This window comes from Lissotriton vulgaris, chromosome 1_1 (genome assembly GCF_964263255.1).
Source record: "Lissotriton vulgaris chromosome 1_1, aLisVul1.2, whole genome shotgun sequence".
In the NCBI taxonomy this organism is placed as follows: Eukaryota; Metazoa; Chordata; class Amphibia; order Caudata; family Salamandridae; genus Lissotriton; species Lissotriton vulgaris.
The window spans coordinates 211,978,332-212,005,510 of NC_141685.1; the positions used below are offsets into that span (position 1 = coordinate 211,978,332).

General features: G+C 46.5%; 1 protein-coding gene across 1 annotated transcript in view; it reads left to right on the forward strand.

The window, feature by feature from the left end:
* Positions 1-27,179, forward strand: part of LOC147740902 (NXPE family member 3-like) — a 198,204-nt gene that overhangs the window by 116,710 nt on the left and 54,315 nt on the right. The window contains exon 2 of the mRNA XM_086936006.1: positions 2,663-3,378. Within this exon, the coding sequence (XP_086792132.1) occupies positions 2,663-3,378 (716 nt within the window). The remainder of the gene's footprint in view (positions 1-2,662; positions 3,379-27,179) is intronic.

The window sequence follows — 27,179 nt, forward strand, 5'->3', positions numbered from 1 at the left end:
TTGTTGACTTTCTCAAAATAAAGAGAGCACACTTGGTGCACCTTTACATATTGCAGGACAGGTTCAGGACTTTACTCATATCAAGGGGCAGGTCCAGGACCACACGTACACTTTTATATGGATGTATGACGTTACAACGCATACTTTTACTCCGCATACCATTACAACGCGGTATTCACAACGCATACCACTACAACGCATAGCGCTTTGGGGTGCTGGATAGTGGTAAGTATAATTTACTATTCTAACTCCAGTCCCCGTGGACCCTAGGGAAGGTGTTGGATAGTAAATTAAACTTACCTCTTATCCTAGAGCGCCCCCCAGCGCCATGCGTTGTAATGGTATGCGTTGTAATGCCTGCGTTGTAATGGTAGTGCGTTGTAAAAAATGCGTTGTAACAGGTGAATACCCTTTTATATACCTCATGTACCATTGCATGATCTCAAACCAGATTATTGTCTCCTTCCCAGTATAAGAACTGGCTTGGTAGTTTAGTTTGCCCTGTTCCCATCATGCACTGGGACAGGAACAGACTAATTTGCATATAGCCAGGTTCTGAGCTGGGATGGTGCAGTGAGCTAAAAAACGGTGATGGATCAAGCCCTGATCTCTTGACTGGGTAGGAGTATTCTGCATCATTCAGAAACTCTGTCCATCACCTTTTCCAAAATTGATTTTATCCACACTAAGTGTGGGAGGGTATACTCAGACGTGAGTCCGTAGCTCATTGCACCATCAGGATTCAAGCAAGCCGGGCCGACGACGGCTGAAATGCCAGAAACCGGTCCCCGGAAGCTTGTCTCCTTCCCAGTATAAGAACTGGCTTGGTAGTTTAGTTTGCCCTGTTCCCATCATGCACTGGGACAGAAACAGACTAATTTGCATATAGCCAGGTTCTGAGCTGGGATGGTGCAGTGAGCTAAAAAACGGTGATGGATCAAGCCCTGATCTCTTGACTGGGTAGGAGTATTCTGCATCATTCAGAAACTCTGTCCATCACCTTTTCCAAAATTGATTTTATCCACACTAAGTGTGGGAGGGTATAGTCAGACGTGAGTCCCTAGCTCATTGCACCATCAGGATTCAAGCAAGCCGGGCCGACGACGGCTAAAATGCCAGAAACCGGTCCCCGGAAGCTTGTCTCCTTCCCAGTATAAGAACTGGCTTGGTAGTTTAGTTTGCCCTGTTCCCATCATGCACTGGGACAGGAACAGACTAATTTGCATATAGCCAGGTTCTGAGCTGGGATGGTGCAGTGAGCTAAAAAACGGTGATGGATCAAGCCCTGATCTCTTGACTGGGTAGGAGTATTCTGCATCATTCAGAAACTCTGTCCATCACCTTTTCCAAAATTGATTTTATCCACACTAAGTGTGGGAGGGTATAGTCAGACGTGAGTCCCTAGCTCATTGCACCATCAGGATTCAAGCAAGCCGGGCCGACGACGGCTGAAATGCCAGAAACCGGTCCCCGGAAGTTTGTCTCCTTCCCAGTATAAGAACTGGCTTGGTAGTTTAGTTTGCCCTGTTCCCATCATGCACTGGGACAGGAACAGACTAATTTGCATATAGCCAGGTTCTGAGCTGGGATGGTGCAGTGAGCTAAAAAACGGTGATGGATCAAGCCCTGATCTCTTGACTGGGTAGGAGTATTCTGCATCATTCAGAAACTCTGTCCATCACCTTTTCCAAAATTGATTTTATCCACACTAAGTGTGGGTGGGTATACTCAGACGTGAGTCCCTAGCTCCTTGCACCATCAGGATTCAAGCAAGCCGGGCCGACGACGGCTGAAATGCCAGAAACCAGTCCCCGGAAGCTTGTCTCCTTCCCAGTATAAGAACTGGCTTGGTAGTTTAGTTTGCCCTGTTCCCATCATGCACTGGGACAGGAACAGACTAATTTGCATATAGCCAGGTTCTGAGCTGGGATGGTGCAGTGAGCTAAAAAACGGTGATGGATCAAGCGCTGATCTCTTGACTGGGTAGGAGTATTCTGCATCATTCAGAAACTCTGTCCATCACCTTTTCCAAAATTGATCTCAAACCAGTACATCTGCCTCACCCGTCCAGTGCACATCACCTTCTTCAAGGGTCCAACATGCATGCCAAATATCTAGGTGTTTGTAGTGGAGAAGAGGACTGTAGATGTTGGACCACTGAGGGATAGAGTATAGCTATTTCCTTGCTCTCCAGAATTCTGAATACAAGAGTGAATGTTTGTAGTGCATGGTTTAAAATGTTTATTGCTACAAAGATGTTTTGTTGTATTGTGTATTGTCAGGAATTTGCCCATCTCTCTTAATAAAGGGTCCTGGTCAGGTCCATTGGCAATACCCTTGCACCACATTGATGCTGAGCGTGATGAGAGAACACTCACCTAACATTCTTACAGTCAGAGTGGGGAACCCTTACAAACTCCCCTGGAGACAGTATCATCACACTTACTTCCTCTACTATCCCTAGTTCAGGTCACCAATCCTTCTCAGGTTAGACACACCTAGTGAGAACTGCTAGTGGACACTACCATTAACTTAAAGATAGCCTGCTAAGCTCCAAAAACCGGAGCAAAAATGGGACTTGATGTAAAATGAGCAGCCAATAACTAATTACTCTATTCTGTTTGACTATCCAGTTATTTATGCCCCTTGTCTCTCTTCACAGGTGATCTCCATTTGGAAATGGACTTTTATTAATGTTACAAAACAAAATGCTACCAGTCTGGTTTCCACCACAGACGAGCATTCACAACCATCGCCTGAAACTGAAGAAGATAAGCTGCTTAAGGCACTTATCGAGTGGCCGGAACCCCGGGGGACTCTGACGTTCTACTCGTCCACCAGTCCACAGAACTCTCACTTCCAACTTTTGCACCCCAAGCACAGATATTCTGTAGGTGAGACCCTGGAGGTGTCCGTCACAGCCAGAGACCACCAGCAGAAACCAAAGACATATGGTGGTGACTACCTCCAGGCAAAGCTCCACTCTCCGCTGCTGAAGGCAGGGGTGACGGGGTCTGTTAGGGACCACCAGAATGGGACATACACTGTATCCTTCCAGCTTTTGTGGCCAGAGAAGGTGGAAATATCCATCCGGCTCATACACTCCAGCGAGGCCGTTCATATTCTCAAGCGTCTAAGGGATTCCCGTCCAGATAAAATCTACTTTGTCGGATATTTCCAAAAGAACGGAATCATGGAGACCACTGAATGCAACATGGAAATCTTGGACAAGCCTGTGTGTGAGTACCGAGACCCCAGGATTGGAGAGAAGTGGTTCTGCGTGAGGCCAAAGCAGCTACCATGCAGTGCCTTTGCTCATGTCCGTGAAGGAGGAATCCGTAACATCACAACTCTCCAGGAAGACGCCTTCTTTCATAAGTATGGTTCCTTCATTCACTCTCCTATGGGAAGTCTATTTTGTGTGAGCAAGTGGCAGGCTTCTTCAGAAAACATGACATAACATCCTGAATGTCTATAACAAATAGACTTAGAATTTCCAAGAGATAATGATTGCTCTTACAATTTTTCATGGGTTTATCAGCTTGACACAGCAAGGAAGACTGCGGTGATATCAATGACGCAACTTGATGGAGCAGCCAAGGCTTACTCAGGGAGGTAGCAGTAGGTTTCAAATTGAGGCGCAGGGTAGTATAGTACTTACACACAAGTAAGGTCGTAACTGCTTGAATAAGAATAAAGAGCAAGCACCTTGAGTTTCTAAAAATATTAATTAAAAAATGTCTGCTCCAAGGCCCATAATTAAGTTATGAAACAGAGCTCTCTAAAAAATGGTTAGATATCTGCATGGCGTCCATAGGGCACATACTACAACCACACTACTCTGGACTCCTACAAGGGAGCCCAAATGTAAATGTAAATGTACAGGAATTTATATAGCGCAAATCACCAAGCGGTTTCTAAGCGCTTGCTTAGGGAACCCGTCCTGGTATTCCCCTGTGAGATAACCCCGGCAGGGTATCCGCAAGGTGAAAGCCAGGCATCCCGCCGCGAGGGGCCGTGGTGGAGATTAAGCAAGCTATTGCCCAGAGTCGCAGAGTGTGAACCTGTGAATCAAGTAGGCACTGGAGCGAGAATTGTCGAGTCCATGGACATTTATTTAGGACTCAAGACCCGGGCTGACCTCTGCTTCCAGGTCTGCCTCCTCTAACCAGTGAGCCACACTTCCCACTATCCCCTTTGCCCAGGGATACGATGAGTGCCTTGTGGCTCCTCAGGAATGTGAAGTACTATATAAATTCAATATAATAATACAATCTCCAGTCAAAGGTACTCCTTATGCATATATTTTGAGTGTATGTACAAAATAGAATTTAAAAATAAACACAACACACATATAAGGTCCTGGCAGCTTCCTAGGCTGAGATATGGTCCTAGGAAAAGATAAATTATGTATACTGCATTTTGTGTTTGTCTGCAGTTATTGACCATGAACAAAATTGGTGTTCGAGCTAGTGATCCTTGCACCCAGAAAATCCTGAGATCAGACAAAATACTTTGCATGCTGATAACAGTATCACCCCAAGTAGTCGGTAGTTGTGGTCTATAGTCTTACTATGTCAGGTGAAAAAGTCCACTGATAGCAATGTTCCTTAACATGTAGGAACTTGGATTTTGGGCACAGTTCCTTGGAAAAGTGCAATGCTTCTGGATAGTAGAATTCAGCAAAGATGACCAACAGAAGCACACTTGTACTGAGTTGTCTTGTTGCCTACCTGTTCCGTCAGGGGTACGCAGTCTCATAGGTGGCACGCCTCAGCTCTTATGCACTTTAGACGCTGCCACCTCTGTCTCTCCTTGACACAATTTTCTGGAGCCAGGAATGACATTGTGTCTAGACGGTTCCTGCTGGGATGGTGGTGGCCACTGGAAATCTTCAGATGTCAATATTTTAAATGCTGATTGTCTGAATCAGACAATGCCAATGACCCCTGGACCTTAGTGATCAACAGCAGCGAATGGCACAAGGGGCAGTTTTTCAGGGTTTGGCTTGTATTTATTGTGGCGGCATCAAAGAGGTCACTGTTGCTTTGATAGTTCCTGGCGCAGTGCGCACATGTGTTGGATTAGCAAAGGTCCCCTGCGTGGCTTTGGAGACTGTTCCTCTCTTTGCTTGTTCCACATAGTGAGTTTCTGCTTAGTTTGTTTATAGTTTCAGCTTGGTGCACACAGTAATCATGCAGGTGACAGGAATAACAATATTGTATAAGGGAGCCACACCCTAGTGAAGCTCTGCTATCAAGTAAACTCTTGATTTTCTGAGAGTGACTACAGTCAGCTCCACCAGGCTACAGAATACTGATGTGGCTTCTAGTGGCAGGACAGACATTATCTTTCACCTGTTAAGGAAGTCTCTCAGGTTTTTGATCAGCCTGCACACTCTCCTACAAAAGCTAAAGTTGCTTTTTCCTTCTCCTTTTTCTTCGTCCATTTTGTTTTCCATTTTTTCAGACTACCCCTTTTTCTCAAAGTCCAAATTAAATCTTTTACATGGGTAACTTTATCTGCATTGTTCAAGCTTTCAATGTCCTCATCATCCTGTAATCTTTTTAATCTGTCTGTACTGATTGTATCATCCAGTAATTTGTACTCATTGGGCTGTGTCAGGTCAATCAGGTCAACGTCAGAGTCCTCACTAGCTGAAGCTAGAGTCATCACTCTCTCTTGCTGAGTTGGAATCATTACTAGCTGATTTTCAGATTCATTACAATAAAGTTTTTCAGCAAACTTTTGAATTTCAGAATTCAATGGGACCGTTAAAGCTGTGAAACTAGTTTCATCTTTTCTAAGCACTGGGAGAACAGGTCCAATCACTGCTTCCATGTTTCTGGTTAACTGCTCAATTAAATCATTTGTAGAATTTACATGACCAGGAATATTTATTCCAGAAGTACTAGGCACCTCATCATACCTTTCTGTTGTGAGGCCATGAGAAGGAGTCTGGGCTGGGACTCTATTAATCTGAACTGGGACTCTTGGCGTTACATTAATCTGTTCTGGTGGTTTGCTTGAATTTCTGTCCTGATCTGCATATACAACATCATTTCTACACTGATCAATAAACTCTACTCTGATTTATTATTTAGATTTGCTGATTTGGGAATCGAATTTTCATTAAAAATAATTTCTTTTGGGGGAATTGCCATTCTTTCAAAATATATGTCTTTTAAAGCTGCATTTTTCTTATCAGTATGCTTATTAGTTACTTCATTATTCACCTGTTTATTCATTAATTTACTCTCATGTAGGTAGCAACAACCTTTTTAACATGTTTAAATACATTTTTCATTTTCTGATAGCAGAAAAACATTTTCTTTTTCTTTGGATAATAATTATCCATAATTTAAAATACTTACCTTTAATAAAAATTAATCACAATTAAAAATTTGTTTACCTTATTGACCTTGCGACACTAGCTAACTAACACACAAAAATCACTAATGGCAGTAAGTAATTTAACTAATAAATCAAAACAGGGGACAGAACCACCTGAAAACAGAACAAGGACTGTGTATACTTTTTAATATTATATTTATGCGTGCGCGACCACCTTTGAACAGGATTGCTGCTACGCTGCTGTTAATAATTTACATGCAGCTTTGTAAGACACTATAATCACATATCAGCTGTGGGGAAGACTTGGTAATGTTTATTTATTTATTTATTTAATTACACTGCACAAATTCTCCAATTTCCTTTCTGTCAATCAACTTTAAATTAGTCTTCTTTGAACTTAATTTGGTTTAGTAATCATAAATCACAACCATTATTATAACTTTAGATGTTACTGTGGAGGTGGCTTAAATCACAAATATGGCTATTGCTATGTTTCCTATGTTAGTGGAAACTACTACTGCTATGGGTGTATTTATTATGCCCTGGTGAGAGTTATTAACATTAAACTACTACTTAATATTGTGACAGTTGATATTGTTACTGTCTCTGCTCTTGTTACTTTTGTTGCTGATGTCTTTATTAGTGTTACTGCTGTCGTATACTAAGCTATGTGATCTGCTTTAACACAAGCAAACATTTCATTACTCATCAAGTTATCAGCCAGTCCCCAGTGCTATAAACTTTTGCTGTCTTTAAATCATGTTTTAGGTCAGGTTTAGGTTGGGTCCTGGGCATTAATAATAAAGAAAATTAAAGCACTCGTAAATGAGAACCTAAACAATCAACTCACCAGTAGTAACGCGCATCAGCCAATCACTGCGCGACCACAAGAATGTCAGCCAATCACAGCACGGCTGCTGTGATGTCTCAATCAATCACTGCGCGGCTGTATTGACATAAATTGTTACTGTAGTTTATCTTTCTTTCCTCGCTCTCTCGCGCTCCAAAATAACCCTTTCTCTTTTTATCACCCTTTCTATAAAATTAGCCCTTCATTTGTAAAGCGAGCTTACAATGCACAACGCTCGTCTACCACTATCACACGCATCAGCTGTGTCACGTGTGATTATATTGAGGAAGGAAACCAAAGCGGGGGCACTTATGTATTCTAATTTATTCGCTATACAGAATTCAAAATACTGAAATACTTTCAGCGTATCACAGCGCGGCTCTGCTATGATGCTACGGACGTCTCAGCCAATTAGAGCGCGGCTTTACTATGACACGCCGAACGCTCTCAGCCAATCAGAGCGCGGCGGCTCTGACGCACACAGCCGCTGCTGTTTTCAGTTCTCCGCGTTCAGCCCCTCTTTTGTAAAATGAGCTGAGTTTACAATACAGTGTACAACCTTCGCTTATCTTTATTAATTATCAGCTGTGACACACGCGTTATTTATTATTTGCGCGGCTGCATCAAGAAAGAAAATTAAAGCGAGGACATTTTGCAACCATTCTAAACCAATGAAACGCTCTCAGCAAATCACAGCACTGCTTTGCTGTGACGCTTCAGGCGCCTTAGCCAATCAGAGCGCGGCGGCTATGGCGTACACAGCCGCTGCAGCTCAAAGCTCTCCCCACACGCTCTCACTCTCAAAACAGCCCCTCCCTTACAATTTTCGATCGGGACCCTTAAAATGCTTATAAAATAGCACAGAATACTTTAAAACACTTTTAAATAGCGCAGACTTTACCCGAAGGCTCCAAAGTGCTTTAAAATTACATTTGGGACATTTAAGTAACTACACAAAACAAACCATTTGCCTGCTTATCTATAAAGGATAGTAGTTTTTCAAACACACAGATTTTCACGCATTCACTTGAAATAGACGATGCTACTTCTTCCGAATATTTTCACCACATTTACACATACATTCATACAAAGGAAAACCCTATTCATGTATACTTGTTTCTTCCTCAGGACTCTAACCTCAGAAGTAAACCTCTTTCGCCAGTAAGAAAACAACGCTTATCTCTTCCTTAGGACTCTAACCTTAGAAATTAATCAACGCTTACCTTTCTTCTTTAGGACTCTAACCTTAGAAGAAAAACAACGCTTACATTTCACACAAGCTTGGATAAATCCTATTACTCTTTTCACAGAGAGTTTTAAATCAGGCTCACCAGGTCCCTATACTCAATGCTACGATTTCATAGACAATCCTCACTATCATACATACAATTTACTCAACACACCTAGAACCCTAAACTTGTGTTGTACGTCCACAACACAGTGATATGCGGCGATATCACCTTTTGAAGCAGAACAAATGCACTGTGTAACTCTTCTAGTCACACTACTCTTGCCATGGCAAACCTGGAATTTTTCACACTGCTGGAAAAACCCTTAAAACTACATATAACAATCTGACAAAATCAAAAACTCAACATATGTTAAACATTGATCATATGTATATACCAACATATATGTATCATGTATGTAGCATGTATGCAAAAACAACATATAACCGTATGAATGCTACTAAAAACTGATCCAGCGCTCCTATTAAAATTCTGCATATATGATGTCACCATCTACCACCAAACTTACCAATCAATACCAGGCCCATAAGAATAACAGAGCAGCTGAATCATGAGGCGAATGAATCTAATATGTTGTTTAAACTATGTACAATAAACAAGACCAGCTTGTCATTTTAAAAGTTTATTCAAACATATTCATGAAAACTTAGGTTTTGGAACTTTATTAAGCAAGCATTAGAAAAAAGTCATAAAGAAAGTTTTATTCAGCATTTATAAAGAGAGCTTAATAGAAATAAGTGAAAAAGAGCATTTCCAAACCCTAACTAATTCTGTCTCTACCCTCATTGCCTGAAAACAAAGTCTTTTAAAAATCACCTTTCCATACGTGTATTCATCGTACAGCAGAACACGTCCCTCTGGAATCAAGAAGCGTAAGCCAAAAATCTGCTCCTTGAGCAAATTCTTATACCCTAAAACTAAAGCTAAACTAACTATTTTCACATTCCAACAGCTGAATTCTGGCTCCCCATTGGCTGAACCACCTCACGCCACAGTAAATTGTGACATCTTCCACCTCAGGTCCAGGCTTTTACACAAACCCATTGTTCATGCACAGAGTCCTGGCAGCACTTCCTTAGGCTGCTACATTTTGTAGCAAAGATTGTTCATGTGGTGCACAAAAATGCCGCGACTCACATTCCTGACCTTGAGCCTGTCCGTTCTGAGCTTCTCGTGGCACATTAGCAAACCTCTCCACTGAGTCGCCTTTTGACAGTTCTTTTCCAAAACGTTTCACAATAAAAGTTTATAGGCTTCTCATCTTTTTCAAAATAAGTTTTTCTCTCGTAGCTTTACATCAGTAGGCCTCTTATCAGAAAGCGTCAATTTTCTGCGCCACTTTTGCTTGCGTCACTGTGCCACTTTTAGCTTGCGTCACTTTTTCAGAATGCATTCCAACTCTATGCTTCTTTCAGAAAGCTATTATTTAAACAAACACAAAACAATAATTAATTAAAGAATTGACATTTATTCTGTTACCTAGCAAAAAGCACAAAGAATGCGACATTTAATAAAATCTACCATTCTTCATAATGTCCAGCAGGATTCTTCATGTATCTGAAAAAGATAAACAGACACAACATAGACAAAAGCACATATGAAAGAAGCACATGCCATTATTTAATCAGCCGCATTAGTGTTGACAAAGACAAAAGGACAGACAAAACAACATTAGTTATGAATTATAAAACAAACTTGCAAATGCAACATAAAGCACAAAACGTTAGTCCCATGTAATGATGTGGAATTTTACTCTAGATTGATTTAATACAACAAATCATGCAATAACTCATTAATATGTTAATTCAAGTTATGAGAGTTTAACATCACGAGCTAGAATAAAATCATTTCTAAAGCTCGCTCCATCACTTGCAACCTAAGGTTACTAAAATTCCTGGGTCCTCATTTACAGGAGTCTGACATAGGGCAGTGCAGCAAGTCTTCTTAGTGCACTGCCCTTCTCCAAAGTGAAACGCAGAAATGCACCATATTTATGCAATAGGGTGCATTCCTGTCCTTTCCCCCCTGCACTGGTGCTGTTTTCGCAGCCTAACACCAATGTAGGCACCCCTGAACCATGGTGCAAGGGTACCTCTGTTGTAGTCAGGATCAGGATTAATTTTGTGCTGGAAGGTGCACCTTCCTGCACAGAAACAAGCTTAAGTGGTGTTACCTCATTTTATGGAGAATGCAGCACACATAGGAAGAGGAAAAGAACTATAAGAAATAAACATTTTTCTCCTTGTCACGACTGACCTCGGGAGGCGTAAGGGTTTGGCGTTCCCCCAGGTTTATATGATTTTGTAAATCTGGGGCAGCATCAAAATCCATGGGTGTTGCTTGGAAACATCCCATGCAATGCCCATGGAACACCTCCCAAGTGCAGAGTAAGATGACGCAGCTATTTGGGCTGCATCGCCTTACTCAAGATTTATGCCACTCAAAGAGCCCCGCGAAACACATGCACCACTTTATATACTACAAAGTGATAATGCCACCAGTTTACCTCTCTGCATAGCTTTGAGTGGCCTCATAAATCATGAGTACGATAATGCAGCGCAAATCAATGCGTCACCTTATTATGCATCTGGGAGGTGTTCAATGGGAGCTGCAGCGGGTTTTCCCATGCAACACCCATGGATTTTGACACTGCCCCAAATTTATAAACTCATGTAATCCTGGGGAAGCGCCAAATACTTACGCCTCTCGAGGTGAGGAAAAATGAAAAAAAATCTTCATTTCTCCTCCTTTTCTGCAGAACATATAGAAAGAAAAAAAAAACAATCCTGCATCCAACATAGGCACCCTTGTACCATGGTGCAAGGGTGCCTACGTAGGCACTAGGCTGCCAGTGCAGGGAGAAAGGACACAAATGCACCCTTTTGCATATATACAGTGCATTCCTGCCCATTCACGTTGGTGTAGGGCAGCGCAGCAAGGTGGCACCAAAATCCCATATATAAGCTCCTTAGTCCAGTCATTATTTCCACTGTTTGAGGTGGTAACCTTTAGCCACCCAGTGTTTGGCTGAAGTCGTTCAAGCTTGGGAACCTGAGCAAGCCGCAAGGCCAGCCAGGGGCACTCAATGGAATGGGTTAAATCAGGCTGAAGCAAAATACCTGTCACTTCACCCTCCTGTGCCCTGTGGCTGCTGTCAGCTAGCTACACTGTCTGTGCGGGCATCCTTGTGTATCACCTAGAGACTTCCTCCACCATCATCATACAGTGAGCTAGGGCCAGGAAACAGCAACACAACTGTAAGCATACACATGAAGAATTTACTCCATTCTGCCTAATGTGTGCATCTATATGCCAGTAAAAGCTACTCCCATATGCTGTGCTCACAGCAACAAAAGGATGACTACTGCCACTGTAAGTGTGAAAAAAAGGCTGGTTTAACGAGATAGGTGAGCATGACATTTATGTATTCATTTATTTAAAAGGTCTTATATAGCGCTGGCTGGACCCAAGAGTATCAGAGCGCTTTACAAGTTATAGATCAGACTCAGTTGAAGTATAGCATTGGTACATTTGAAATAATAAGATAAATAATTAGCACATGTAGCGCAGAATTTAAATGGCGCAGAACAGGGAAGATCAAGGTCAAACAACAGATCGAAGATAATAGAGTAGGAGTGATAGCATGGTATAATACTGCATAAGGCAGAGTAGGAGTTGATGGCCAGTGGCTAAGTAATTAAGAGCCCCAAGATTTGTTGAGAACGAGCAGCTTAAGGTCTTTTTTGAAGAGAGGGTAGGAGGGGTTACAGCATAGCTCTTTAGGGAGAGCATTCCAGACAGAGGGTGCATTTCCAGAGAAAGAGCGAGATTGTGTAGATTTCTCTTTTAGTAGAGGAGGGACAAGGATAAGAGCGTTACTGCTCCTCAATGTTCTGGTGCAGCCCGCTTTGTGGAGTTTTTTGGTTAGGTAAGATGGGGTATTTCGGGAGCCATTTGAGGTCTTTGTGAAAAGGGGAGAGATGTGGTCAAATCGTTTGCAGCCCGTGATAAGGCTGGCAGTAAGGTTGAGAATGGTTTTGACAGGGGCAAGGTGGACTTTAGAAATTCTTCCAGCGAGAGTGGCATTACTGTAGTCAATTCTTGATAGGACCAACGATTGCACAACCGATTTAAAGTCATCAGTTGGAATGAAGGGTTTGATTTTTTTGAGATGCTGGAGTATGAAGAGAGCACCTTTGGCCGAGTTTTTTATGTGGGGGGTGAGACTGAGGTTCTGATCAATGCTGATGCCGAGGGATTTGACAGAGTTTGAGATGGAGAGAGAGCAGTTAAGGGCTTAGATGTCAGAGATCCAGTGATGAATGGGGAGCCGGTTGTTTTTGGGAGAGAATAGAATTATTTCTGTTTTTTTAGGGTTGAGTTCGAGGTGGTTGTGATGGAACCATAGTTGGATCTTAGTCAAGGCATCTTTGAGATGTAGGACATCAGCATGGGATTTGATCCTATAGTAAAGTTGGGTGTCGTCGGCATAGAGGTGGTAACCGATTTTCGCTTGTTTGAGGATCAGGGTGAGCGGTTCCATGAAGAGGTTGAATAGGGTGGGAGAGAGAATGGAGCCCTGGGGGACGCCCATGGTGACAGGTAGAGGTTTGGAAAGGCAATTGCTGATTTTATTTTTTTGTGTTCTATGTTGGAAAAAGGAAGTGAACCACTTAAGAACAGCTCTGTCAAAGCCAAAACGGTCTTTGAGTATGTTGGATAAGGTAGCATGGTTAACAGTATCAAAGGCAGCGAGAGGTCAAGAAGAACGAGAAGGGAGAATTCACCTTTGTCTAGGGAGCGATGGATGTCGTCAGTGATGTTGAGCATGGCTGTTTCAGTGCTACAGCCCTTACGAAAACCTGATTGGGAGGCATCTAAGAGGTTGAATGAGTTGATGTGATTGAATAAGCTGGCGCAGAGCGCATTTTTCCAGGGCCTTAGATAAGAAAGGAAGGTTAGAGATAGGGCGTAGGTTATTTAAGTCATTGGGGTCAGCTGTAGCGTTTTTGATGATGGGGTAATTTGGCCTAGTTGGAGGGATGCAGGAACCATACCGATAGCAAGGGAGGTCCAATATGGGGGCTGATGTGTTTTAGTTCTTGAACTAGATGGGCCGGGATAGGATCTCTGGTATGTAAGGATGGTTTCAACTTGGAGGTAATGCTAAGAATATCACTTTCTGAGACAGGACAAAAGTTATTCCAGGAAGCATTGTTCTTTCACTGGGGGAGAGTTTGGTGAGGTACCGCAGGGGTGACAGTGATGGCGAGTTGAGCAGAGTCCGAGGGAGAGATAGGAATGGAAATAGATACTGGGAGAATGTTAGGGAGGGGAGGTAGGTTATTTGGGGGGGTGGTACGGCGAAGGATAGGTCAATGTTGGTGATTTTGTCTAAGAAGAAGCTAGCGATTTCCTCACATCCTTCAACCATAGCCAGAGGTTTAGGGGGGCTGAGGTAGTTTGGTTTTTAACAATGTTAAATAGTTCTCTAGGTCAATTTTCTTCCCCGGTCTAGTTGTGAACGGAAGAAGGATGCTTTTTCATCAAAGATATGTTTTTTATAGTTGGCCCTAGCGGCTCTGAGGAGGGCAAGATTAGAGGAGGGCTGTTGCCTCCAAATGCGTTCAGTCTGTCTGAGGGTTCGTCTCTCATTGTTAAGGTCGGCATTGAACCAGGATTTGGATGGTTTGATTTTTGTAGTTTAAGTTTGGCTGGGGCGATTTGGTCAAGGACCTCAGCAATGGATCTGTTGTACTGTTCAGTAAGGTCATTAGTGCTGTGGGAGAGAGGAGTATGTCATATGTGGGCTTTTATTTTAGTCTCCAGCACACCTGGGGGGATACGGTGAAGATTTCTTGTTAGTTTCATTTATTTAGTTGTATTAAAGGAGGGGGGCATGGAGCTGTTGAACGTGGAGAGAATAATGGGTTGAACGGACCAGTCAATGGGGATAATGTTGGAGAGAACAGCAAGGTCCTTGCTGGGGATAACAGCATCAAGGGTGGCACCTTTGTCGTGTGTTGGAGATTTGCAAAGTTGCTTCAAGTTGCTGATATCAAGTAGGTCATTATTAAGGTGATCGAGGGGTCGTCAGTTTTATTCCAGTGGAGGTTGAAGTCCCCAAGGAAGAGGTTACTAGAGTTGGTAACCGCGGATTGGATAAGAAGATCAGACAAAGGGAAGAGGGTCACCAGGGGGATGGTAAATATTATGTAGACAAATCAAGGGGGAGCCCTGAACAGTGAGTTGCGCACCAAGATATTCAAAAGTAGCCAGGTCATGGTGCAGGACAGGTGTGAGTAGGAGTTCATCTTTATAAATTATGGCGAGGCTCCCACCAATTTTAATAAGCCTGTCTTTTCTGAGGATAGAGTAACCAGGGGGTGAGAGCAGATCCAAGATTGATGCGGAGTGGCCATTGAGCCATATTTCCGTCAAAAAGGCGATGCCAATGCTTTTACTGAGGATGGTCTCAGTGATTTCAGTTGCATGGCAGGAAGCTGAATGGCAGTTGACCAGCAAGCAGTTGAGGGGTGTGGGGTCAGTCATTTTTATGGGGGAACGGAGTGGATTGTGGTGAGTTGTTGCGGAGGTCTGGGCGATGCAGGGGAGGACGGGGTCCTACTTGTTCCTAGGATCACAGGGATAGATGGATGTGGTGGGTGAGAATTTGTGGTCGGGGTGGAGGCGAGGTGGTTTATATTGAGGCCAGGAAGAACAGGGGGGGAGATGGTTCGGGAAGTGGGGTGGTATGCTTGAGCATTTACTGCATGGTGACTCGGGTGAGGAGTTTTCGATAGGGGGAGTAGTCCCTTGATGTGGGGTGCAGGGTTCGTAGGTATGATGTCCTGGGGATAGGTGTGACTGGAAGGATTTATAGTGACTTTATTGAGGGAGGAGAGTTATAACACAAGGGTTGAGAGGTGGAGTTCTATATTTAGGAGAGACTGAGTAAGAAGAGTGATGGAGAGAGAGGCTAGGAGATCATATGGGGGAGATAATGGTCCCAGTTGGTCAGAAGTGGTGGATTGGGATGTGTGATCGGTGGGAAACCAGGTGGGGGGGAGAGGAGTGTTAAGGTTGCAAGGAGGCAGTGGTGTAGGAGGGTGTGAGATGGTAATCTCAGGAGTCAATTGAGAGAAATGAAAGGAGAAGAGGGCGTGAAGGGGTGCTGGAGGCTGTTAGCTAGATAATGGGTGGAATGGGAGACGGAAGAAAGGATTGGAGTTATTATTGGTGCTGTTGGGGGGTCAAGGGGGTGAGTTAGATGGCGATGGGGGTGTATTAAGGTAACAGTGTGAGATGTAGTAAGGCTGCTAGGAGAGAAGGGGATAGGGGTCATTTGTGTAGCTGTTGGGTTGTCAGGGGGCTGGGGTGCTGGCCGAGGGGGTTGTAGGAAGAACAGGAGGGGGGAGGATGTTGATGCGGTCGTGGGAAGATATATCTGTGAGTCCAGAGTTTCAATGTCTATTAGTGAGTCCGGGACCAGCCGGGTTAGGGTCAGGGAGCGAGGGGGCAAGGGGGTCTCTTGCGTTTGGGGGGGAGAAAGGCTAGCGGACAGAGTAGGTGGTAGGTTATGGAATAATGAGCTGAAGTGGTGTTCAAAAATGGTGAGGTGGTTTTCGGAAGCTTGAATGAGGATATTTCCTGATTTGAAAATAGAGATGACGATTTCACCAGGGAAAGTGGGGGAAGGAGTGCTGGAAAGTTTCAGACCATAAAGGATTTTACGGGAATTTGTGATAGAGAGGGGGCGGAGAAAGATACTTTTCCATTTAGAGGGGCTTTTACTGTAGAAGATGTAGTTAGTTTTAATGATGGAGGTAAGGCTAAGATAGTTGTCAACAAATAAGGTTTCGTGATGGCAAATAAGAAGTTTGTGTTTGAAGTTTTTCCTGCCATTTTTGGAAAGGTTAGAGGGGTAAAGGATAGACCAAGAGTTGGGTCCATGTTTATTGATGGAGGAGTCTTGTGACAAGTGGGTATGGTTGAAGGGTGGCATGATGGGTCAGTGTTAGTGGACAGGGGATGAGGGGAGGACTGAAGGGGGTAGATTGGGGTAGAGCACAATGTGGGAGGAGAATATGAGAGATGGGGGAAGGCCGTGGAATGTCGGTGTAGAGGTAATATTTTTAGGGGGTGTTGTGGGCCGCGGAATGTGGTGGGTTGAGTGGGAGGCATTGGGGGGTATGAGGTGGGAGGAGGGGGAGATTCTAGGAGGAGGTAATGGACAGGTTTAATGTTATGAGAGGTGGTAAAATGGGAGGTAGTGCTAGTCAGGAGAGAAAAGAGTGGAAAGTAGTAGGGGAAAGTGTTAGGGGGGAGAACGAGATAGACAGAGGTCGCAATGATAGTAAAAAGATCTGTGGACAATAGTGATAAACAAATCAATGAGGAGCAGGGAGACGAAGGCAAAAGTGCATCTGTACGTGTTTTTCAAAATATAAGCTAGGTAGCTGAGAAACATTAAATCTTAACATTTTAAATTGTAACCATAGAGATAAATAAAGTGGGGTAGTCTATAATGAGTGTACGTAGAGCAGAGGTAGATAAGAAGACTAATATCAAAATACAAAAACAGAAATGAGGTAAACCATTATGACTTCCCCTAAACTAAATAATAAATAAATAATTAGCACAATTCACATTACGTTTCAGGCAGCATAAACAGTCCAGGAAAAATCCAGGAAAATTAAAATATAAAATTGAAAATTGTAAGCAGTGGAGATAAATAAAGTGGGGGACATATTGGCAAACTGGCGAAAGCCATACAGACTAAACTTAAGGGCCTCACTGATATGTATATATGAGAGGCTTACACTGCCGCAGCTCCACTTTTTTCGAAACACTGGTGGTGTACGCCTCTCTATCATATCTATGAGGCGACGCACAGCCACTCTGCATGGTTTTGCATAGCCTCATAGATATGGAGTAAGATAAAGTAGTACAAGTCACTGCCTTGCCTTACTCTGCTTCAAGGAGGTGTTCATGGGCATTGCAGTGGGTTTTCCCACGCAGCATCCATGGATTTGGACGCTGCCCCAGATTTACGTAATCAAGTAAACCTGAGGCAGGACCAAAACTTTATGCCTCCTTAGAGCAGGTGGAACGAGGAGACAAATTGTTATTTCTCCTAATTTTTTCTTCTTTCGATGTGTGCTGCATTCTGCAGCACACATAAAAAGAAGAAAACACCTCTCTTGTACAGAAAGGACTTCCTTCCTGCACAAAAACAATCTTGCCTGCAATAGAGGCACCATGGTGCTAGGGTGTTACGCAGCAAATTGTGCACCAGAGGAGGGGGAAAGGACAGGAATGCACAGTATTTCAGAAATACGATTCATTCCGGCCTTTTCACATTGGCATATGGCAGCGGAGCATGAAGACTTGCAGTGCTGCCCTACGTACGCCAATCCTCATAAATAAGGACCAATATTTCTGAATGCCCCATTCCTTCCCTGTCTCCTAAAACTCTCTCTCTGATTTACACAACTGTCCACCCAGGAACTTATTTCTCCTTTAATTTCTCAACTCTTTTGGGCAATGTTACTGATTTACCTGAAAAATATGGTAAACACATTGACCCCCTTCCCCAGAGCTGACCTGCCTGTTACCATGTTTCTATCCTTCACCACTCATTAGTGACAAAATCCACCCACCCAACAATGAAATACCCACAACCAAAAATACATGTGTCCTTACAGCTGGACCTTCTCTCCTTCACTTACTGGCCATAACCACCCCAAAAACACTTCTTGTCCACCAGATACTTACCTTTACACAAATGTGTAGCTCCATGCTCACCTGCCATCTCACGCGCAACTCCATCTGAATGTACCGCTCTGTATTCCCTTTCAAATCCTTTCTTACCCAGCAGTAGGATAGGGGCACACACTGCAACTTACCATTCAGCTATGGTTTTTGCATCACCATCATTTATTTCTTCTTTGTGTGTGTTTTGGTAAACACCAACTCTTGTCATATTAAATCCATCCTCTCCATAAACTGCCTCTGAATCAACATCCAGCCATTCTTGTTCACTCCACCGCTCTCTCCCATCTTGAGCCACAATTTTCCCTTCCTCCAGCTCCATGTGCTATACTCATAATTCTATACAGTTTCATCCAAAACATTCTCCAGTGAGCCAACTGCACTAATACTGGGCTGCTGCTTATCTCCGACTCGTCAGCACCCCAAGCATCAAAATCCTGGTTGTCGACATAAGAATGTGTTGCATGAAAGGCCATCCCAGAAACACCATGCCCAACAGTTAAATCGAGCTGGCCACCCCAGTTCAAGCCTTTTCTTCTTGCCAGGGCTGTAAAGCACCATCAGACTTCCCTTGTCTGATTTAACTGGTGTCAAAACATATGCTGCCCCCTGCCTAAATCACTGTGCCACTTTAAACATGCATTAAACAACCCTGAATGCTACTCTCATCAAGCTCCTCTGGAACCCAAACCCTCCTACACCCACCCAACATACTTGCTTTCTCTATGATTTGTAGCCCTGGCACCCTCCTCGTAGCACTGTGGTCTACAGGACACCACTTCAGTATGAAGAATATCTCCACCCTGGCTCTGTGCAAAGCCTCTACTACCCTGCCTGTTCCCCTCCACACCTTTGTTTCTAGTAATGCCTACGCCTTGGGAGTTGGCTGGTATCACTCCCTTGCCCCAGCGCTCTTTGCTTGCTGTTACAAAAGGGGTCAGAGCATTCTGATTCTCCTGAGGCTTCCTGATTTTATCGGTGGCCGCCATGACAATTGGAGTCTGTATTCCTCTGTCCCTTTCCATGCTAAGAGAGGCTCCACCCAGCGCTTCCTGTAGGCCAACCAATGGCACCACAACTTCACTGACTGACACGACTACTTCCAACTGTTTGCCCTAATTAACTGCTCTCCCTAGTTGTTATCAACTGCACCTTTCACAGGTAATGCCATCACAGCTTTTTAAAAAGAGCAGAGAAGCACATCTGCACATGCCATGTAAAACTCTAATTTATGCACACACACTGTCTGAAACAAGACCTCACAGTGTGTCCACACATGCACACACTGTGAAACATAACATCATATGTATCCATTTATAATGTGTGTGTCTCATATGCACACACCGCTTCACATATGAACGTACAAGATTAGACGACCACGTTTTAGGAACAGTGGAGGTAAAATTAACTGGGGGCAATGAACTCCACTCCGCTAGCAAAGTTGCGGAGATTAGGGGGCATATGTATCAAGCCCTTTTGCCGTTCGCAAATGGGCCGATTCTCAGTATCGGCCCGTTTGCAAATGGGACAAGGCCTTTTGGGATGTATTATCCCAAAAGGGCATCGCGATTTAGAGAATAGCAAAATTTGCGATTCTCTATTTTGCGATTTCCGTAGAAAGCACCAAAGTTGTGCGAATTTGGCAAAAGAAATCGCAAATTACCACCATCTGACAGTTTGTGGTAATTTGCCAATTTTTTTAAAAACACTTTTTTTGCTTTTTTCAAACTGCCATGTGCCACACATACATGCCCTTAGGGCAGGTATGTGCGCCATATGTGCAAACATACATATTTCACGGGTGCAACAGAGTGTCCGTTTGACACCCTGGCACCCTTGAAATTGCATTCACAATTTGCGATTCTCTAATTGTGAATCACAAATGGAGAATTTCTTCCCATTCATTCCTATGGGCCTCCTACCCCATAGGAATGGGAGGGAAAGGTTTTCCTTAATTGCGATTCGCTATTTGCTAATTGCAATTACGGAATGCCAAAGAATCACAAAATATTTGCAACGTTTTAGTTACATCCCGTTTTGCAATTCTCAAATAGCAATTCTCTAAAAATCGCTATTTGAGAATCGCAATAACGGTATTTGATACATATGCTCCTAGGTGACTACGCGTTTCACTGAAAACACGGAATCCATGCAATAATTCAAACTTCTCTTTGTAGTGGAGTTAGCTACTGCACCCACAACCCTTTGATTAAGCAACTCTACTTTTAGGTTAAAAGTATTTTATTAGAAAGGTACAGCTGCATAGTAGAACAAACATACAGATATGCAATGTTAGCGGCAGGAAGTATCCCAGGATTAGAGTGAGGGCTGCCTCAATATCCTGCGTCGTGCATGGAAATGTGCAAAAGAAAGAAGGAACATCTCCCCAATGTTCTGTACCCCTCCTTAAGTAAACAATACCCCCCAACAAACCTCCCCCCCCCACCACCCGCCCTGGCCAGTGCTGCGTGTTGTGGAAGTAAACCGTCCACCTTGTAATCCAACCTGGACCCCTTCTTGCCTGTGGGATCGTGCTCCCCTCCCCTCAATGGAACAGCGCTTCATAACGGGGGCGTAAGCCTCAGTAGTCTCAGGTATCTAGGGCATGTAATTTCCTTAAATTCTGTGGCCAATAGCGAGTGAAAGGGTTGCCACAGCTCCTCAAAACAAGTCACATCTCCCGCTAACGTGAGAGACAGCTTTTCCATCCCCAGAACATGCCACAACCTGTGCAGCCAACCTGTGTGGGACGGAATGGTAGGTGTGCGCCAGTGTATCAGTATGTTTTGAACTGCCGAACCCAGCATAATAGCAATCTGCCGTCCCTTCCTAGATTTCAGCGGGTACATCAAGCCATTCGGGAGACCCAGCAGGGTGTACGCTGGAAATCGGGGCGGTTCAATCTCAAAGCATGCATCAATTTCATCTAACACTGCTGACCAGTAGGTTTGCAGTACAGGGCAGTCCCAGAGGATGTGTGTTAGTGTACCAATCTGCCCACATTCTCGCCAGCATTTGTCACTAAGGAGCCTGTTCATTTCATGCAATCGTTCCGGGGTGTGATACCAGTAGGTGGAAACCTTGGTAAAGGTTTCCGTGAGGCCCACATGATAGGCCGAGTGCCTTGCCCTGTATGAAATATGGTCCCACTCCTTAAGGCTAAGTGTCCTCCCTAGTTCCCTGTTCCAGCGCTCCCGACCAGGAATATGGAAGTGGGAAGACGGGAGCTGGAGCATCCTGTATAGGTCAGTTATGAGTTTGGCGTCCGAGGTGCGGGTGAGTAGCCACCTTTCATACGGCAGTAACTTCCTATCCGCTGACTCTCTAACGCTCGGCTGTAAGGCCCAGTGTCGTACCTGCCAATATCGCATGCGGTCTGTTTCGGCCATCTGATATTCATCTTTAAAGTCTTGGAAGGGAATAACCCCCTCAGCAGTATACATGTGGAAAAGTGCCCTGCAGCCCCTGTCCCTCCAGTGTGAAAAGGCCCCCTGCTCCGTCCCTGGTGTGAAGTCTGGATTGTCCACAATCGGTGTGAGTGGGGAGGGAAATGTGGTGAGATCGATAGTGTCCCACACTCTCAGCGGCACCCGTGTGATATAAGAAGCATAGAGATTCGGGGGCGGTGTGGCCTGCGAAGGAATGGTATTTCCTGTAAAGGGCGTCCGGCTATTGCTTGGTCCTGGAAGAGCCAGTGTTTATCGGACTCCCACCTACTCCATTCCAGCAGGTATCGCAATTGGGATGCTTGGAAGTATTTGCGGAGGTCAGGGACTCCCAGCCCCCCGGCCTCCGGCGCTAGGGTTGTGAGGGCGTGGCGCATTCGGGGCTTACGGCCCTGCCACACAAAGCGGGACACTTCAGTTTACATCTGTTGAATCCAACCCTTGGGGGGCTGCAGAGGTAGTGCTCGGAATAAGTACAAGATCTGGGGCAAAACGGTCATTTTGACCGCTGCCACCCTGCCGAGCCAGGAGATCGTCCCTTTGTTCCATCTCCTGAGTTCCTCCCTCACCTTCACACCCATCGCCTCATAGTTAATGGAAACCATGGCCTGCATTGTTGGGGCTAGTGCAATCCCCAGATATTGTACCTGATCCTGTGACCAACGTAGGGGAAAGATCCTCTGTAGGTCGCTTCTTGCTGCCGGAGACAGGGATATGTCCAAGGCTGTGGACTTCTCCACATTCATTCGAAAGCCAGCTACACTCTCGAAAGCCTTAAGTTCAGCCATACAGGCGGGTAGGGACTGCCTCGTGTTCTCCAACGTGAAATGCACATCGTCCGCGTAAAGGCTTATTGCATGGGCGAAACCGCCCATTCGTACTCCAGTCACTGCCTTATTCTGCCGAACCCGCTGAGCGAAGGGCTCCATGTAGAGCGCGAAGAGGAGGGGGGAAAGGGGGCCTCCCTGTCTCGTTCCGCGTTCGATGTCGAACCGTCGGGAACCACAGCCATTCACTCGCACAGTCGCAGAAGGGAATTTATAGCAGTTAAACACCATGTTTCGGAATTTCTCCCCCATTCCCAACCGCACCATCACCCGTTCGAGGTAGGGCCAGTGCACCCGGTCGAACGCTTTCTCAGCGTCAACCGAGAGCAGCATCCTCTCTCCCGGAATACGTGAGGCCTTTTCTAGGATGTGTGTTATTCTCTTAGTGTTGTCCACAGTTTGCCGTCCAGGCACGAAGCCAGCCTGATCTGGTTCAATCAGGCCTGGAAGGTACTGTGCTAGATTCGTCGCCAGGATCCCCGTGTAGATTTTCAAATCCACGTTTAGTAAGGAGATCGGCCTATATGAGCCGCATTGTCTCCTGTCTTTCCCTGGCTTAGGAATTACTGACACTGTCGCCTGTAGGAGGTCTGGAGGGATAGCTCCTGGGCTAGAGAAAGAGTTAAACAGCTTGGTCAAGACCGGGGCTATTGTCGTGCTGAACGTTCTGTAGAAGAGGGCGGTGTAACCATCCGGGCCTGGGGCCTTTCGCTGTTATCACCTCCTCAATCCTAATCTCTCTCTCTAGGTGGTCTGCTTGCTCGGGGGTTAGGGAGGACAAGGTCACCGAATCAAGGTAATCATCCGGGTCCTCCATTTGTGCGACCTCCGCTGCATACAGGTCGGCGTAGAATCGACGGAAGGCCTCAGCAATTTCTGCGTCATCTGAAATCCCCTGTCCCGCGCTCCCCGCCAATTCCTTCACCTGGCGACTCTGATGTGCTACTCTCAGTTTGGCTGCCAGGAGGCGGCCACAGCGGTCCCCTCCCGTATAATAGGCGTGCTTTAGGCGCAGCGCAGCATATTCAGCCCTATCTAAGTCTAATGAGGACAAGAGTTTCCTAGCTGCCTTCAACTGCTTCCAAACTCTCGGGGCCCCAGTGCGACGGTGTACGTGCTCCAGCTCCCTGACCTTCTGAGTGAGCTCGTCTTGCTTTATTTTCCTATCGCGATTGTCCGCGGTTGAAATCGCTATGAACTCTCCCCGTATTACCGCCTTGAGAGCCCCCCATTGAGTCGATAGCGAAGTATCAGGGTTAGAGTTGTGTAGTTGAAAATCCTTAACCGAGTCTATAATACTCTGCACTACCGCTTTTTTATGTAGAAGCGTGTCCCGAAGCCGCCAGACTCCCCTCCGGGCAGAGCTCGGCGGGAGAAGGAAGGTCCCCGAGACCGGTGCATGGTCCGAAAGAGAAATGACTCCGATTTCTGAGGCGGTAGCTAAGTTACAGACTGGTCCAGAGACCAGCAGATGATCTAGCCTGGCGTATGTCTTGTGTGCGTGTGAGTAATAGGAAAAGTCCCTGTCGGTTGGGTGGTGCACGCGCCAGAGGTCGTGCAGGTCGGAATCAACTAACTGCGCCTTCACTGCTTGCAAGAGTTCTCCAGTCTGCGGGTGTCGCTGCGCTGATCTATCTTTTGAGGAATCAAAGACCAGATTAATGTCCCCTCCCAATATTATATGTATATCCGGTGATGCTGTGATATCTTCCAGTGCCTTGCGTAAAAATCTATCTTGCTGTTCGTTCGGGCCGTAAACTGTGCCCACCGTGAATACCAGGGTTCCCAGTTTAAATCTGTAGGCCAGAAGTCTCCCCTTTTGTTCTACAAATTTGTGTAGCACCTCCCCCCTGAATGATTTGGACAAAAGAATGGCCACCCCAGCCGTTTTGGTCGTGTTGGAGGAAAAGAACTGTGTAGGGAAATGGCGGGACCTCAACCTGTGACAATCGCCGGCCAATAAGTGAGTTTCCTGAAGCAGACAGATGTCCGCTTGGGAGTGTTCCAATAATGACAGGACAGCACTCCTCTTCGTGGGATTGTTCAGACCCTTAACATTAAGGGTGACTATCTTCAACTCTGCCATGGATGGTCGGGACTACTTTGTCTATGTGTGCAAATCAGAGTGCGTGGCATCACGATGACTTCCAAGTGAACGTGTGTGTCTAGACTAATACTTGTAGACACCGTAAAAGCACTGGACAGGGCAACCCCCAACTCTCCCCCTTCAACTTTCCTCTTCCCCAACTCCCAACATTCCCTCCCCCCCTTCCCCTCAACTCACACCAAAACTTCCCCAACCTCCCCCCCCTCTCCAACACACATCCCAGCATCTCAACCCCTCCCCACTGCCCCAAACTACCCCAAATTTCCTGAAATAGTCCCAGACAGGTCCAAACGGACCCGTCCGTGGAATGTTACCTTAGTGGACGTCCAGCCACACGTGGTCTAACCATCGCCCCCCCCCCCCCGTTTCAGCCGGCAGTTGAAACAGTGCTACGATGATCCCCCCCCGGAGCACGATTAGGCGGTCAATGCAACCTCCTCTGGACCTCCAAGCTCCTCGGACGCTGTCCGGACAGCCGCCTCTTGTTCCGCTCTAATAGTTGGGGACCCTGGCCTCCGCGACACCCCCGCTGTCCCTCTTCTTCGTGCAACTCGTTGCCATTCTCCTTCAGCTGTGCGCCGCCTTCTCGGCGTGTTGGATTCCTCCTCTTCCGCGGTGATGCCCAGGATTTCGCAGGTGTCCTGCAGGTTCCGCAAATGGTGTGTCTCTCCCTGCCACTTAAAGATAATACGGAAGGGGTATCCCCAGGAGTAGGGCGTTTCGTGCTGCGTGAGGAAATCTGTCACAATCTTAAATGATTTACGTTTCTGAAGTGTGAGTGTAGACAGGTCCTGATATAGCGCCACAGGGTGATCTCGGAAGGTGAGGGAGCGCGTTTTTCGTGCCTCCGCCATGATCCTTTCCTTCAGCGGGAAGTCTGGGAGGAACGCCAGGATGTCCGGGGGGGGCCATTAGCCCTTCTGCGGGGTCCGACCCTGTGTGCTCTGTCGATTCTAATGGGGAAATCATCCCCTTCTCCCAAGACCATGCGAAAGAGTTCCTGCAGGTACCTGACTATATCAGGGTTTTCCTCCGATGATGGCACACCCCGGACCCTGATGTTGTTCCTTCGTGACCTATTCTCCAAATCCTCGTTGTGCAATTGGAGGTCTAAGTGCTGTTCCCTGAGAGTCAACACTTCCTGCTGTAAAAGAGTGATCTCCTCATCTTGTCTGTGCGTGGAGTTCTCCACAGTGTCCACTCTCTCACCCAAGCCTTCCACCTCCCTGCGGATTTCTCTCACCTCTCCTGCTACTTCCTGCTTTAGGGCTTGGAAGTCTTCCCTCAGCGTGCCAAATAGAGACTCTAAAAAGGATCTGGTGACCGGAGGTTCCGCCGCCGCACCAGAGTGTGAGCTCCCAGCTGCTCCATACGAGGAAGAGTTCTTGTCTTCCTTGCTCTGCTGTCTATTGAGCATCTCCGGAAGCGTGCGATCAGTGCGTTTACCCCCTCGCTGAGCAGTCATGATGTAGGCCTCTCTGCCAGTCCGTGTGCCCGTCTCTGCCGTTCCTCACGCCAACCCCCGCATCCCCAGGAGCACGCCTCCGGGCCAGGTCAGGCGCTGGTCTACGTGAACCCTAAAGACCACGGCTGGTCAGGGTTAATCGCTGCACCCCAGGCTGAAGCGGGGGAAGTTGTGCTCGCTGTCCCCAGGGAGTTACCGGTGCTGTGTTTCCAAGGCGAACAGTGGCGCAGGGGCTCCGATGCTATCACTGATGTCCAGCCGGTACTCGGGGTCGAGGGAAGCACCACATTATCACCGTGTCCCGTAGCATCCCGCTTCCCCTCCCCCACAGTCCTCTGGTCGCGTCCCCGTGCCTGCTTGGGTCCGACGCCAGTCGCGGTATCCAGCGGTAAGGGCCGCCGCCCAGATCTTAGCCGTCTCCCCCCTGTGCGCCCTGAGGTGTCCGCGAGGGAGACAGCTCTTTCAAGGGTGCATCTGCAGCTCCCCCGCCTGCATCGTGTCTCTGTGTGCGCGGCTGGTTTGCCGTGGGCCTCGCCGGTGGCCCAGCACACAAGTGGGTTGGCGCCGGGGGCGCAGGGGTGCCACAGGTTCGTCCGGTGCCCGTGTCTAGTCGGCCTTAGGCAGCGCTCGTTAGGGCCGCAGCTCTGCTGGACTCCGCGCCCGGCCTCCCGCACGTCTCGGGGAGGCCCTTAAGCCGGGCGCTTGCGTAGCTCTCACCCCGGTCACGCCAGCACCTCGGGCGGGGAGATCTTCAGGCTCTGGCCAGTGGGTCTGCTGCTTCCGGCACCCCGCCTGCTTCGCCGCCCGGGGATCCCACCCAGCAGCGTAGAGCAACCGCTCTAGTCAGGGCACTCACTGTTCGGTCTTGGTGCCATCTTCGGGTCTGGGCGGAGATCCCCGGTCCTGGCGCGTCGCCATCTTAGATCGCAGGGAAGAGAGTGAAGGTGCCCCGGACCCTGCACCGTTCCACACCGCTATGACCGGATCCGCAGTCCGCAGCTGTCAGGGAGCTCCGCTCACTCCAATCGGCCAGTTCTGCGCCTCACCGCCGTCTCGTGGACCACCGTCGCATCTGAACCGGGGCGCTGTGCCAGCCCCGGTCGGCA